This window comes from Pantherophis guttatus, chromosome 1 (assembly GCF_059756535.1).
Source record: "Pantherophis guttatus breed Tessera chromosome 1, ASM5975653v1, whole genome shotgun sequence".
Lineage (NCBI taxonomy): Eukaryota > Metazoa > Chordata > Lepidosauria > Squamata > Colubridae > Pantherophis > Pantherophis guttatus.
Window position 1 is genome coordinate 93,956,642 of NC_142063.1, and position 14,302 is coordinate 93,970,943.

The 14,302-nt window shown below is 40.0% G+C and overlaps 1 protein-coding gene and 1 long non-coding RNA gene across 3 annotated transcripts in view; one reads left to right on the top strand and one right to left on the bottom strand.

The window, feature by feature from the left end:
• Nucleotides 1-13,259, top strand: DEPDC7 (DEP domain containing 7). 2 transcript variants are annotated; one of them, XM_087878210.1, is made up of 10 exons: nucleotides 453-562; nucleotides 3,316-3,382; nucleotides 4,060-4,453; nucleotides 5,869-5,999; nucleotides 7,577-7,766; nucleotides 8,590-8,804; nucleotides 10,734-10,876; nucleotides 12,157-12,282; nucleotides 12,369-12,447; nucleotides 12,902-13,259. In XM_087878210.1, exons 2-10 carry the CDS (start codon nucleotides 3,367-3,369, stop codon nucleotides 13,129-13,131), a joined length of 1,524 nt encoding a protein of 507 aa, XP_087734336.1. In that variant the 5' UTR covers nucleotides 453-562; nucleotides 3,316-3,366; the 3' UTR covers nucleotides 13,132-13,259. The 2 variants fall into 2 exon arrangements, with proteins under 2 accessions (XP_034273045.2, XP_087734336.1); XM_034417154.3 differs by lacking the exon at nucleotides 3,316-3,382 and having other exon boundaries at nucleotides 1-562.
• The window catches only part of LOC117665374 (uncharacterized), a 7,436-nt gene continuing 5,564 nt past the window's right edge, over nucleotides 12,431-14,302 (bottom strand). The window contains exon 3 of the long non-coding RNA XR_004591331.3: nucleotides 12,431-14,223. This is a non-coding gene — a long non-coding RNA (uncharacterized LOC117665374). The remainder of the gene's footprint in view (nucleotides 14,224-14,302) is intronic.

Below are 14,302 nucleotides of genomic sequence, written 5' to 3' on the forward strand. Positions count from 1 at the left end.
GATTTTAGAAGACTGGTGGTACAGCGCAGGGTTATTTCTGCTGCACGGAAAGATCCCCTCAAACCACTTAAATTGACACACGCTGAGAAGAACTTCCCGAAGTTCTTTTTAAATAACTGGATACGAACAATAACAATCTTTTCCATCACATTCGATCGCTTTGGCGGAACAGCCAATGCCATTATTTTATTATAACAAAACAGTAAAAGAAAATTATCCGAGGTACCGGATTTTACAACAGGGAGTAAGAGCGACTCTTTACAACTCAGCTTCTACGTCCAGGAGGAGACATTCAACTCCTCTCCGGCGACCTCTATGAAGACTAGAAGCGTATCCCAACCACCGCCCCCCGAGAACCCATTTGGGCCAATAGCAAGGTCCTGCGCACATTAGGGCCCCCGCCCACTTACCCCGGCGAAGAGACCACTAGGAGGCAGCGAAGCGTTTGTATCATTCGCGGAGACGCGTTTGGCGAAAGGAGCCGCGCTGATGGCTACGGTGAAAGAGAAGGCGGCAGCTTTGAATCTCTGCGCGGTGTATAGCCCCGCCAACAGACCCCCAGGTAAGGCTGGATTCCCGGGGTATGTTCCAGAGGGCAGGCAGGGGAGCCAAGGATTCGGGGGGGGGGTTTGTTTTACAGAGAAGGGTAAAAAAAGCTGCTGGCCAGAGTGTCACGCTGAGGCGAAAGGAAAAGAGTAAGGAAACTCGACCGGTCGGGACGGATTCTTTAAAGCTGGTGGTGCTGCAGGGAAGGTGGAATTCCCTTGTTTTGCTCCCGCGCTTGATGGTAAATAAGGACGGGAGAGAACTTCCCGTCGGATTTGGGCTTTAGGTTGTACGCTTCTCTGCCCTGCTGCTCTGAAGAGATGGGTCCCCCGGTCCCGGTGGTCTGGCTCCCTGCCCTCTCCGCAACCCGAATTGGTGGTGGAGAAGGACCCCGCTGTTTGTTGCCCCGATGCTCTTCCTTGTGCGGTTTCTTCCCGTCTCTCTTGTCTGGTGGGGAGAAAGGGACTGGCCGGTCCTCTTCTGTCTACTCCGGGTCACTTGGAGTTGGATCGTGGGAGAAGGGCTCGCCACTTCTCCATCCCCTCCGCTGCTTTGGGAGAGGTGGTAGTAGAACATGCAGCGCTTGTCCCGGCTGGGGAGGATGTGTGCTTAGGCGGACTCCCTCCAACCTACTTTCCCAGCCCTGCTATCTTTATTGCCTTGGTTTCGCGGTTCCTCTCCGCCGTATTTAATTCAAGGAGAAAAGGCCGTTTTGTAAGCAGAGATTATCTGGTACTTTCTGCCGACCTTCTGCCTTAAGAGAAGGGGCTCCGGGCTTGTCAGTTCCTCCCTTTCTCATAAACAGTTAAGAATGGTTGCCATTCTTACTCCCTCTTTAAAAAAAAGGCATCAATAAATGATTGTTTATGTTAAGCTTGAAAAACTCTCTACCTTTGCCTCTACCCTTTGGGGAAGTATTAGGAAATGAGGTATTTTCTTCCCACTTTGGGGATAGCAAACTAGGAAACTCTCCTGACTGAATTGTTGCTAACCAACATAAGCACCTAGTTATAGACCAAGAATAAATTTTGCAACAGTGCCTTATTTCTCCCGTATTCTTTCCAATTGCTCCAGGCCGTATTCACATTTGGCCCTCAGAATAGGTTTTGCAATCTGTCTTTGGAAGCTTATCTCTATCTACCCTGTTTTTGTGGCAGTCCAGGGTTAAATTTTGAACAATTGGCAAACCAAGACACATGCACACAAAAACTAGTTCCATTTGTTTAAGCAGGATGCCTCTAGGTATATTACTGTGATTGCTCTGATAAGAGTATATTTGAAAGGTGCTATTTAGAGGTTTCAAGGTGAGGTTTCCATCCTCCCCAGAGCTGACTCCAGCCACTTTGGCACCCTAGGGAAAGTCATATTCTGCTGCCCATTGTGGTTTTGCTCATCCTCTGATGATGTTAGGAATGGCAAAAATGCATTCTCTCTTGTGTTCCCCCCCCCTTCAATTTTTTAGCTTTATAGTCATGATTTTTATCTCTGGACAATTTTTTTTCTTGGACATTTTCTCCCATTTTGCATTATAATTTTAATTAAGTCAGCATCCATTGCTGTCATATGACTTTTACTTTTTTTATTGTGTTTTTTAGAAGTCTTTTCAATGTGGTACCCCTGGGCCCGTGCCTGCTTGGCCTTAATCTAGAGCCAACCCTGCTCCTAATTGTTAATATGTCAAATGAATACAATATTTCTTAGAAACACTTACAGTAGTAGCCTACTCAAAATTATTACACACTGACAGTTCCTATTAACAACTGAATAGATGTGCCCATGTTACACATGTCAGAGGAATTTGTTTTAATGTGGATTATAATTAAGTTACAAATAATAATTGCAATAAACGTTTTGGGGGGAAATATGTTACAACAATATTAATTTTAAAAAGAACCTGTTGTGTTTTTTGTTGCCAAAGGTCTTAGATCAAAACAGCATCCCTATATGGCACTAAGTTATCTTATTATCTGTTATATCATTATGCATTGACTTTTATTCAATTTTCCCACAATACAATGGTCTTTTTGCATGCTTTTTAACAAAAGAAACACTGATGACAATATATAGCTTGTTTTTCCTGAATCATCATAGTGGTTTCAACATCTGCAGTGTGGTTTCTCCTAAATGGTTAGACATTGGTTCAATAACCCATATTGACTGGGGATTGTGAAAACTGGTATTAGCCTACTCCAGACAGGTGTCTGCATATTTTAAGTCTAGCAGAATTGAGGTAGCCATAGAATAATGGTCCCAGCCAACATGAGATGAATAAGTGATATGGGAAGCTGAAATGTAGCAACCTCTAAAGCAGGGGTATCAAACTCAAGGCCCGCAGGCCGCACCTGGCCCACAGGGTGCTTAGAACTTGGCCCATGGGACTGATCTGGAAATAGAAAAGGACCAGCCTGAGGTGCCTCTGTCAGCAAAAATGGGGCACAGGGGGGCCACGCATGGTTTTGGCTGGCAGAGGTTTGGCCGGCCGAGTGCTGCAGGAGGCATCCGTCCCGTCTGCCATCTGTCCCATCTCCCCCCACCCCCCGGTTGGCCCGCAGAGGACAACTACAATGCTGACTGTAGAATGCTGCTTGAAGAAATCCAGTTTGACACCCCTGCTCTAGAAGGAGAGAAGAATATTACTAGAATTCAATGCTATCCAGTCAAATGATAGTGCAAAATGTTTATCTGGCAGTTGCAAGCAAATCACCAGCATCTTTTTCTCCTCTCTCTCTTTTTTTCTCTCTTTCCTCTCCTCTCCCCTCTCTTTTCCAGTGGCCTGTAGTCTACATGTCATTGGAAGATTTGAGGAGCCAAATTTAGTTCATGATAAGTGCATCAGGTATTAATTTTATCTCTTAAAACACATAAACCACCTCCTCAGAATAATCCATGGCTCAGCCCATTTTTGGAGTATGGGCTTTAGTATGCCAAGCAAAATCACTTGTGCTCCAATGGCACTAAAGGAAGCTGATTTTAGGTAATGCCACCTCAAGTGAGAGAGAAAAGCTTCAGATGAATAATTTCTTTGGTAATGCCTGTTTGGAAAGGATTCTTTAAAATAAGGAGTACACGTAGTCCTCAATTTACAACACTTCATTTAGTGACTTTTTGAAGTTACAACGGCACTGAAAATAGTGAATTAGGATCATTTTTCACACTTATGACCATTGCAGCATCCCAATGGTCATGTGCTTTACATTCAGACACTTGACAACTGACTCACATTTATGACGGTTGCAGCATCCCAGGGTCCCCTTTTGTGACCTTCTGACAAGCAAAGTCAATGGAGAACCCAGATTCACTTCACAACCTGGTTACTAATTTAACAACTGCAATGATTCACTTAATAAAATGTGGCAAGAAAAGTCGTAAAATGGGACAAATTCACTTAACAAATTTTTCACTTAACATAAATTTTGGGCTTAATTATGGTAGTAAGTTGAGGACTACCTGTACATTAATTATACTTTTCAGAAAGGAAATGCATCTAATTCATCTTCTCTATTGCTTTATAAGGCTTCAGCTTGGCACAGAGACCATTTGGAGCTACTTATGTTTGGAGCAGCATTATCCACGCACTTCAGACCCAAGTTGAAGTGAAAAAACGACGTCAGAATCTGAAATGTTATAATGACTGTTTTATTGGCTCCGACGCAGTAGATGTTGTCTATGCCCATCTTCTCCAAAACAAATATTTTGGTGACACAGATATTAATCGGAGTAAAGTTGTACGAGTATGCCAGGCTTTGATGGACTACAAGGTGTTTGAGGCTATTTCCACCAAGGTCTTTGGAAAAGACAAACGATCTGTCTTTGAGGATAGCAGCTGCAGCCTTTACAGATTCTCAAATACAAGGAATCAAGTGGAGAGCCTCTGCGGAAGACAGCATGGCCATTTTATACAGCAAAGGTCTGTGTGAGAATGCTCAGGATGAAATATTGAAAAATTAGAGAGGAACTTACATTTTTTTCTGGTTGTCTGCATCTTCCTAACTTTTATGCCCTCCCAGTTGTATGGCAGTACAAATCTCAAAGCAAAGCATGCATGGATATGTTGGAATTAAAAGAGCTATTTTGTAGAACACCTAGAGCAGGGGTGGGCAACTATGGTTCCTTTACAACCTGTGGACTTCAACTCCCAGAATTCCTGGGCCAGCCACAGGTTGTCAAGGGGTCATAGTTGCCCACCCCTGATCTAGAGGAGGAAATGTATATTAAAGAATTGCATCTTGTTATGTGCCTAGAAGTAACAATGTAAGGACCATTGAAGTGTTTCTATGAAGTGTGTTTCATAGCTGGAGAGGCAGCCCCAAAAAGACCATCGCTTTGGTGCCACTAATCTAACTTCAGAAAGGAGAGACACCCATAAATGTGTTTCCAAGGAATCTCTTTGGCTGACTACAGTGGCATTAAACATTAATAACATATCCATAAAGCTACCTTACTTAGCAAACTTTAAACCAAGGTTGCAATTTGATATTAGCAAGCTAATTTATGAGTATTGGCAGGTGGTACTGGATTTGGATCTTGTATCATTAAACAAAGTCCATCACAACCACTAAGTATCTTTAGTCAAATTGCTGTTTTAACTTCAGTTGTCCATCTATATATTGAAAATAACTAACTAAAGTGAAAGACATGATGCTTAAAAGTGAGGAAGCTTGCAAACTCTTTTCCATAATATAAATCTTGGCAATAATTATAGACTCTGTTAATAGTTTATTCTTGGAAAATGAATTTGTTAGTGATCAGACTGACCACTATGGATAATGAAACATAAGAGAGCCAGTTTGGTCTAGTGGTTAAAACACCAGGTTTGAAATATTTGTAAAAAAAGGTAGGATACAAATAAATAAATGCACATATGTAGAATTGTTTTTTTAATATAAGTATCCATGTGATAATTAAGGTAAAGTGGATTAATTATAAAGAGCCAGTTTGGTGGTGTAGTTAAGGCAACAGGTTAGAAACTGGGAGACCAAGAGTTCTAGTACCACCTTAGGCATGAATTAAGCTGCACAACTTCAGGCTAGTCATTTTCTGTCAACCTTAGAAAAGAGGCAATGGCAAATCGCTTCTGAAAAGCCTTGCCAAGAATACTGCAGGGACATATCTAGACATCTCCAAGAATTGGACATGATTGAAGGGAATTTAAAAAATGCAACTATGACCAAAATATTTTTTAAGGGGAGTGTTTATGTATGTATCCATTGGAGTTATAGTACAGAGGTTTGGCTTTTGTGTATAGAAATAAGATCTAAATATTACTATCAGTACTGATACTTGGATCTTCCATTCCTATTTTTTTTTTTTTTTAAATTACAGACAGGAAAAAAGATTATTATTTGGTACATCATCCATGAGATCAGAAAGTTTGGAGGATCTCTTAGAAAACCTGAGTCTAAAACCTGTTAATTCTCCTCAAGTAAATCCATCCTCACATTTGTCTCGTCAAGGTAAGGGGGAAAGACATCGAACTATCTCCAGCAAAGCTTTTCCGTTTCTTAAATTGTAGACAAATAGAAAATTAACCTCTCTTCCATCATGTCCACTATAAAATGAAGAGCTCCAAGCAAAAGAACACATTGTGTGGGGTATTTGCTCAAATTCTTCACAGCTGCTAATTTTCTCATAAGCCTGACAACTCAGGTATCTCTCCTGTGGTATGGTCTCACATCATGGTTATCTTAGACAGTATGAATCTATAATACATTAGAAAAAAAACAGGCAGTACCTGAGAATAATGACAGCCTAGATCAGTGATGGCTAACCTTTTCCGGACTGAATGCCCAAAGTGCGTGTGCCCACGTGAATGCGAGTGAGCCAGCCTGAACCTCCAAAATGCAATGCGCCCGCAGCCACTGCACGCGCCCCGCCCCATGCATGTGCATGTGGTCCCCCTGCACACCCCACCCCTGTGCATGTGCACACCCCCCAGCATGTGTCCCACCCCGTGCATGTGTGCATGACCTCCCCACATGCACCCTGCCTCCCACGCATGGGTGGCAGAGACCCAAAGATCAGCTGGCCAGTGGGAGCCGCGCACACATGCATGGCAGAGCTGAACTTGGCTGATGGCTCGCATGCCCACAGAGAGGGCACTGTGTGCCACCTCTGGCATGTGTGCCATAGGTTCGCCATCACGGGCCTAGATCATTAGTGAACAACCTGCAGCTCTTGATGTAATCTGGAAACAATTTGGTATGTTCATGCTAGAGATGGGAAAGAGAGAGTTGTAGTTGTAGTCTCAGCTCCTCAACAAAACCAAAGATTTCCATTCATGGTAAAGGCACTCATGTCTCCTTCTCCAGCACTTGTTGCTGCTTTCCCTTTTTCAGTTTTTTTTTAAAACTAGAGACATAAGTTTTTGAAGGAATATGGAATTTACTACTGTGGCCTTGTCTCCTGCTTTGTGCCTAATTTGTGGCTCCAGCAGTACAAATAGTCCATTCTTCTCAAGCCATAACTGGCTTAAACAAGATGATTGTAACACGTGGCTGCCATGTTCTTTCAATCTGCTTCTTGAACAAGAACAAAATCTGATACTAACTTAGTAGCTAGTTCTATCATTTTTTGTATGTGTCTGGCTTTGCAGATTGCTCCAAAAAAATGTAGAAAACCCCAAACAAGTTCTTTGTTTAGTACTTCAAGTTAAGGGTGTCATTGTTCTAGCTGGAAAAATGTTAACAAGGGTTTCTTTCTTTTATGCATCCTTATTAACATGATTTACGTGATTGGTTTTCCCATCTAGTAAAGATCTCTGGCAATTCAAACAGGAAAGAATGTAAAGCATTTTGGATACATTGAAGTCTTTACTGTTTGCCGCATAAATCTCTATTGGTTATCTTCTTTTTTAATTCTGAAGTACTCTTGTGGCTGATAGTAAAGCAGGAGGAATAAATTATTTTAATGTTCTCTGCAGAAGAAAAGTCGGTCACCACGAGCAAAGACTGCAACGTTGGATTACATTTCTTGATCATTATATGTTTGTTAATAATTTCATTATTTCGTTTGTGCCCTTCATTTTCCCTAGTCATTAATGAAGTCTGGGGAGAGCAAACTATTGCCCGTCTCCTGCAGCTAATAGATCTTCCATTGCTTGATTCTTTACTTAAACACCACAAGATTGGATCCCAATTTCCACAAACAAAGCAGGAACCTGAACATAGCATCACAAACAACTATCTTGACCGAGAAATACTAAAAGCCTTTGGTGATGCTCAGTAAGTATTTATGTATATATCTGTACGAATAGGAAGGCAAAAAAACTTATTTATCAGTTATTTAGGAAGGCATTTTATTTGCCTTCCTAAATAAACAATATTTTTTTTCAAGCAGCGAAGGACGAGATTCAAGTATAGAGTAGACATGGGCAAACCTTTTGTGATTTGAGGCAAGGTTTGCCCATGTCTACTCTATACTTGAATCTCATCCTTTGCTGTTTGAACAAAAATATTGTTTATTTAGGAAGGCAAATAAAATGCCTTCTTAAATAACTGATTTTTAATTTTGGAGAGTTTTAAAGGAACATACGAGACATTCCTGTCCTTTTATGGCCTCTGAGGGAAATGGGACTGAATGAGGGCCTTAAGAGAATTACAATCCCCCCCCCATTTTAGAAAATCCACCAATAGGAAAAAAACTGCTGTACTGATTGGGAGATGTGTACATGAGTGATGAAAACATTAGGATCCGGGCACCCATTTTGTCCCTTAAGTCCTCCTGCAAGTTCAGAAAACTGAACATATTGGCCTCTCTGTCCTGCCTCCACATATTGCAGAGGTCTTGTGGGCCATATGTGGGGTACAAGGTGCTCACTCCTGAGTTTTGGGATGGGTTCTCCTCCTTCTGTGTCATAATCTCTGCCCAAATGTGCCATCCTCAGTGGCTGCTTTATCTTCTTTAAGCAGAGATCCTTTCATTATTGTTCCTTTGGCCCTAGCATGTTCGCTTGACTTCCAGTGGGACTTATTCACAACAAAATGTTATCTGCAGTAGAGCCAATACTATAGTCAATAGAACATTGTAGGCATTATCTTTTTCTAGGGCAGATGAATGGCTTTCAGCAGCAATTGACTGTTTGGAGTATCTCCCAGATGCGATGGTGGTTGAAGTAAGCCGCAGTTTACCTGATCGGTCTGACAAAGTGCATGTGGGGAAACTGTTGTTGTTTGATACTATTGGGAGGTATTACAGCCAAAAAAAGGAACCATTGCTAAACCATGTGCCTGAAATCCACCTGGGAATTGCTGAGTTGCTAGGTAAGTGAATGGATTTAACACGCATTGTAAAAAGCAAAGTGTTTTGTCATACAAATTTGTCATGTATTCCCCCTCCTCCCTGTGTTGCCCTGTCAAACAGGCCATCCAGAGAAAAGCAAGTATCCATGGGATCTCCATCATGCTGCTTAGATTTCGAAAAGTAGGGTAATGCACAAAGGTTTACTTATAAAGGCAATGGGAGAATCCTAAATGCAGGCTGTTACTTTTTTTAAATAGCCTATGATGTGATGGAAATAAAGATGACAGCCAATTTGGTCTATTGGGCAAGGCAACCACCCAGGAGGTTGTGAATTCTATTCCCACTTTAGGCATAAGAACTGGCTGGGCAATCTTGGGCCAGTCATTCCCTCTCAGCTCAACTCACCACACTGGTTGTTGTTGCAGGGAAAATAGGGGCAGGACCAAGTATTAAATATGCTCGCCACTTTGAGTTACAAATAATAATAATAATAAAAGATGGGGTAAAAAGGTCAGATGTGCATTTAAAATATATCTATTTAGTTTTAACAAATCAATTCTATCTTGCTTCATATCCACATACTGCACTAAACCATGCTTTGTTTTACTATAGTTTTTAAAGTAAACTACGGTGGCCATATTACATAACATGCTAAATTCTAATCTATGATTTAGAAACCCCAGTGCCAGACTTTACAGCTAAGCCAAAACCAAGCAACAATGATCCAATTATCACAGTGTGAAATCCACTCTATGTGAGGGCCAGTGATAAGTAGTGAATATCTGCCAGTTTTCCAATGTGTAGCATTGCAGGATACATTCTCCTACCAATGCAGTGATGTTATCCATATGTCTATGGACATTCTCAGTCATCCAGGTCATGGTTGACCCAAAGGTGCTTTTCAAAGGCAACTGGACTTTGAAGACATTTTGCTTCTCATCCAAGAACCTTCTTTGGTTAACAGTGAAACACACCGTTGGGATGTAACCTTTAGCTTTACCTATATCACTGTAGAGTCCTCTGTAACAAGCAGATCAGTGACATTTGTATATACACAGGTAGTTCCCAACATACAGTTATTCATTTAGCAATTGTTTGAAGTTAAAAGGAACTGAAAAAAGTGACTTACAATGGATGCTCATACTTACAACTGTCTCGGCATTCCCCTCAGTTACGTGATCAAAATTTGAGCTCTTGGCAACTGTGTATGTATTTACAATGGCTGCAGAGTCCTGGGGTCACATGATCTTCAATTGTGTCCTTCACAACTGGCTTTCAACAAGGAAAGTCAATGGGGAAAGAAGGATTTGCTGAACGATCAAAGTAACACTTCTTCACTTAACAACTGCAGTAAAGCCCTATAAAAGCAACCATCTCCAAGTCAGAATGCCATTGAATGCCATGATCCTAACTAAAGCTATCTTTATGCCTGCAGGTCATGTGTTTGCATGTAATACTTAATCAGGACTTTTATGTATGTATTAATACAATTAATTTCTAAGTGAAGCAGACAATAGTCAATATGTCATGTACTCCTTATAAGGGGAAACTTCCATAATGAACGTTGGAAATCTATAACAATGTGATAGGGATTTGCCAGCAGATTCATTCTGCCAGTGTGTCATATTGGCAGTGGTAGTGGTGTTATTATTTATAGCTAAAAAATAACTAGGATTCTAATTAAATCAAGAAGCTGTGAGGTTTGATAAAGGGACTATTTTCTGAAATATTTATGATCTTATTAAGCATATTATTTTAGTAAAAAAATTAAAGTAAGTTCTGGTGCAGATCATGAAAAAAAAAGTTGATTTAATTAATCTGATCTAAATTTATATTTCACATTCTTATATAGTTTATTATAAGACAAAAATGGCAAACCATGCATATGTTTGTCAATCGGTATTTAAATAAAAATACAATGTAACAATTTGGTTTGGTTTTCCCTCCAGTTAATGGAAAAACTGATCAGGCTTTGGAAGCCATTCAGCTGTATTTAAAATTATTGGATAGCCCTGCAAGAGAGGAATTCAGGAAACTGCTTTATTTCATGGCCGTGATCGCTCAGAATTCTGAACTTAAGCTACAAAGTGAGGCAAGTACTTCAAGTGTGAAACCTCTTTATGTTCTTTGGTGACATGGGGATGTGGATAGAGAACTTGTGGACCTTCAGATCAGTGGTGGGTTTCAAAATTTTTTACTACTGGTTCTGTGGGTCTGGCTTGGTGGGCGTGGCTTGGTGGGCGTGGCAGGGGAAGGATACTATAAAATCTCCATTCCCACCCCACTCCAGGGGAAGGTTACGGCAAAATCCCCATTTCCTCCCAATCAGCTGGGACTCGGGAGGCAGAGAATAGAAGGAGGCGGGGCCAGTCAGCATTTTTATTACCGGTTCTCCGAACTACTCAAAATTTCCACTACCGGTTCTCCAGAACTGGTCAGAACCTGCTAAAACCCACCTCTGCTTCAGATGTGCTAAACTACAACTCCCAACAACTTAATCTACAGCAATCAATATGGTAATTCAGGAATATCAGGAAGGCTTCAGGTTCCTGAATGCTGTTAGACAGTGGATCATTCCAGTGTCAATGATTAATAGCTGAAATCAAAGACTACAGTGGTACCTCAGTACAGGTTGTTAATTGATTCCGGGAGGTGCAAGGAGTACTAAAAAAGACAAATCCCAAACAAATCATGTGACCCTTTGTTTCAGCCAGGAATAATTTCGTCTGTCCCTTTTCCTATGTCAGCAACATCCTTTTGCAGCGACCTTCTCAGCATGGCTGTCTTGCTGTCTGTTCTCTTCTGCCATCCCCTTCTTCCTATCACAATATGTCAAGTACTAAACAAACGCCGAGTACTGGGACAACATTTTCACCTCAAAATGCGTCGAATACCAAATTTGACGGGTTTTGAAGCAATCAACTACCGAGGTACCACTGTATATAGGAAAAGACCACAATTATACATGGCAACATCATTCCTCCTGAGAAGAAGAACAGTGAAGTGAGAAGGTGACCTCAGCATGGATTTCTACACCATGATTATGAACTTCTAATATTGCCCCAGGAAAGCATCACAATAAGCTGGCTGACGTAGTTTAGTGCTGGAAGGGAGACCATGGGAAGAATGCTCCCATGGGTTGCCCTGAAATAAATCAACCTCATTTGCATAATGTTTAAAATTGCTTGCACTTGTATAACTATGGTTGACTGCCCTTTTACAAAATGGTCAATTTACTAAGACTAAAAGGCATGCATTTGAAAAATGTGAATATATACTATAATTATAGCTATAGGAAATAAGGTAGATCTATCAGTACAAACTTTTAATCCTTCTGCTTCTCCCCACCCCCCACCCCTTCCCGGTTTATAGAGTGAAAATAGGATGGTTGTGAAAAGAATGTTCTCCAAAGCCATAATCAACAATAAAACATTATCTAAAGGAAAAACAGATCTTTTGATTTTATTTCTAGTGGACTATCAGAAAGATGTTTTAAAGGTAAGTATCCACAAGTCATTTTCTCCACACTATTATGAGTAATCTATTCCATTCTTAATAACTAATGTTATTTTATTTTGTTCAAGATTTCAGGGACGCTACATAAAATGGTCAGCGATAAGCTTCTGGCTATACAGAGAGGCACAGATTCCAGTCTGAATATTGGTAAACTTTATTTTCATAAGCTTTAGTCATGTTAATAATAAACTTTAGTGTGAGCTGCTCTGGGCATAGTCCACTATGAAAATGAAGCTGCTAAACAGTCTAGAAAAATCTGCTCTTTTGCAGAAAGAGTGACATTAAAAGTAAATAAATTTATCAATATGGGCTATGCAAAACTTTACATGGTATTTTCAACCTATTCAGAAGAAGTACTGAATATCTCAGTGCTTACCATTTTCTAACACTAAACATCCTAAACTTCATGGAAAGAGAATTGGGATTAGTCGGGCAACTTTAAGCAAGACAGATATTCTACCTTTATCCAAAAAAATTGAAATCTCCAGAATCACTCTATGAATTATAAATAGGGGAATATTATGAAAACATTTAAGAAAACCATTATAAATACCTCAAACGTCTATGTTATTTTTAATAATGAATTTTATTCTTATTCCAGGATATACTTTTTGCCAGAGGCTTGATGAATGTGAGTATCATTTCAGTGCCAAAAAAACTACAAAAGAGGAACTGGTGTCTTTACTAAAAACTATTGATGAAGACTCCAGTCTCTCCGCCAAGGAACGCAAGAAGTTGCTAGATCAATTCTATACTAGTAATCCAACTATCTTTTTGCAGTATTTTGGTGAGAGAGATGTTCCTGTGTGTAATGGTAGGCTTGACTTCTAAAAATCTGTACTGTGTATCTTTATAAAATTGTTTTATATTGTACTTAAAGGTGTTATGTAAATAAGGGTGGAACCCACCTGTAAAACTGCTATTTAAAAACAATAAAACCTATTGATTCATATTCTAAATAGTGAAAAGATAGTATTTCTCCTAAATGCGTAGGAAATACATCATCAAAAGCTGAAAGCAAGTATCTTTTGACCTCCTTTGTGAATACAAGCCCTTTGAGCAGAATGCAGTTCAGAGAAAAGAAATATAATTGAATTGCTGATGGTTTTAGTTGTAGTGTATGTTCTTGTTACAGTCACATGACACCTGGCCATGTATTTTGCTTCTGGCAAGTGTATCCAATTTATTGTCATTTGATATATTCCAGTAGCATGCTGAAGTACAATTGGCGCCCATGGCAGAAATGGTCAGGTGAGTGGTTGACCAGTACCACAACACACCAGCTCAAAATAAGCAGTCATTCCTTGTATTTGAAAGCCAAATGACTGAAAGAAAAGCCATTTATAACACATTAAAACAACTGTTGAACCTTTGTAACTTTCTTTGTTTACAACCCTGAAACTGCAGAGGAAAGTCTGGAATTAACACCATAAACACTTTTTAAACATGATTGTAATCTATGCAATACTTAGACAAATCTATACCAGAAATCTTTTTTACTGTGGCAAAGCAAGCCTTTAGGTTCCTTCTCTAATTAAAGAGTAGTTGTAAATCACCCTTGGTGCTATGCAAGTAGTTCTGTCCTTACATGGAGAAAACAATTTTATCAGTGTGGGAAGATTAATGTAGAATAAAAGGAAGTTAACCCAAGTGCAAGTAAAAGTTTCCAATATATCCTCTGAAAGTTGTTCCATTCCAGGAAACTTCTGTGCTCAAATGTCTTTATATTCTCAATGAACCATGGTGGCATAGTGGTTACAATGCAAGCTAATTCTGCTGATTGCCAATTGCCAGCAGTTTGGTAATTCGATTTTCACTGGTTCAGGGTTGTCTCAGCCTTCCATCCTTCTGAAGTCTGTGAACATGAGGATGCAGATTGTTGGGGCAATATGCTGACTCTAAACCACTTAGGGCTGTAAAACACTGTGAAGCAATATATAAGTCTAAGTACTATTGCGATTATCTCATATTTCATAACAATGCCTATAAATTACAAATACTT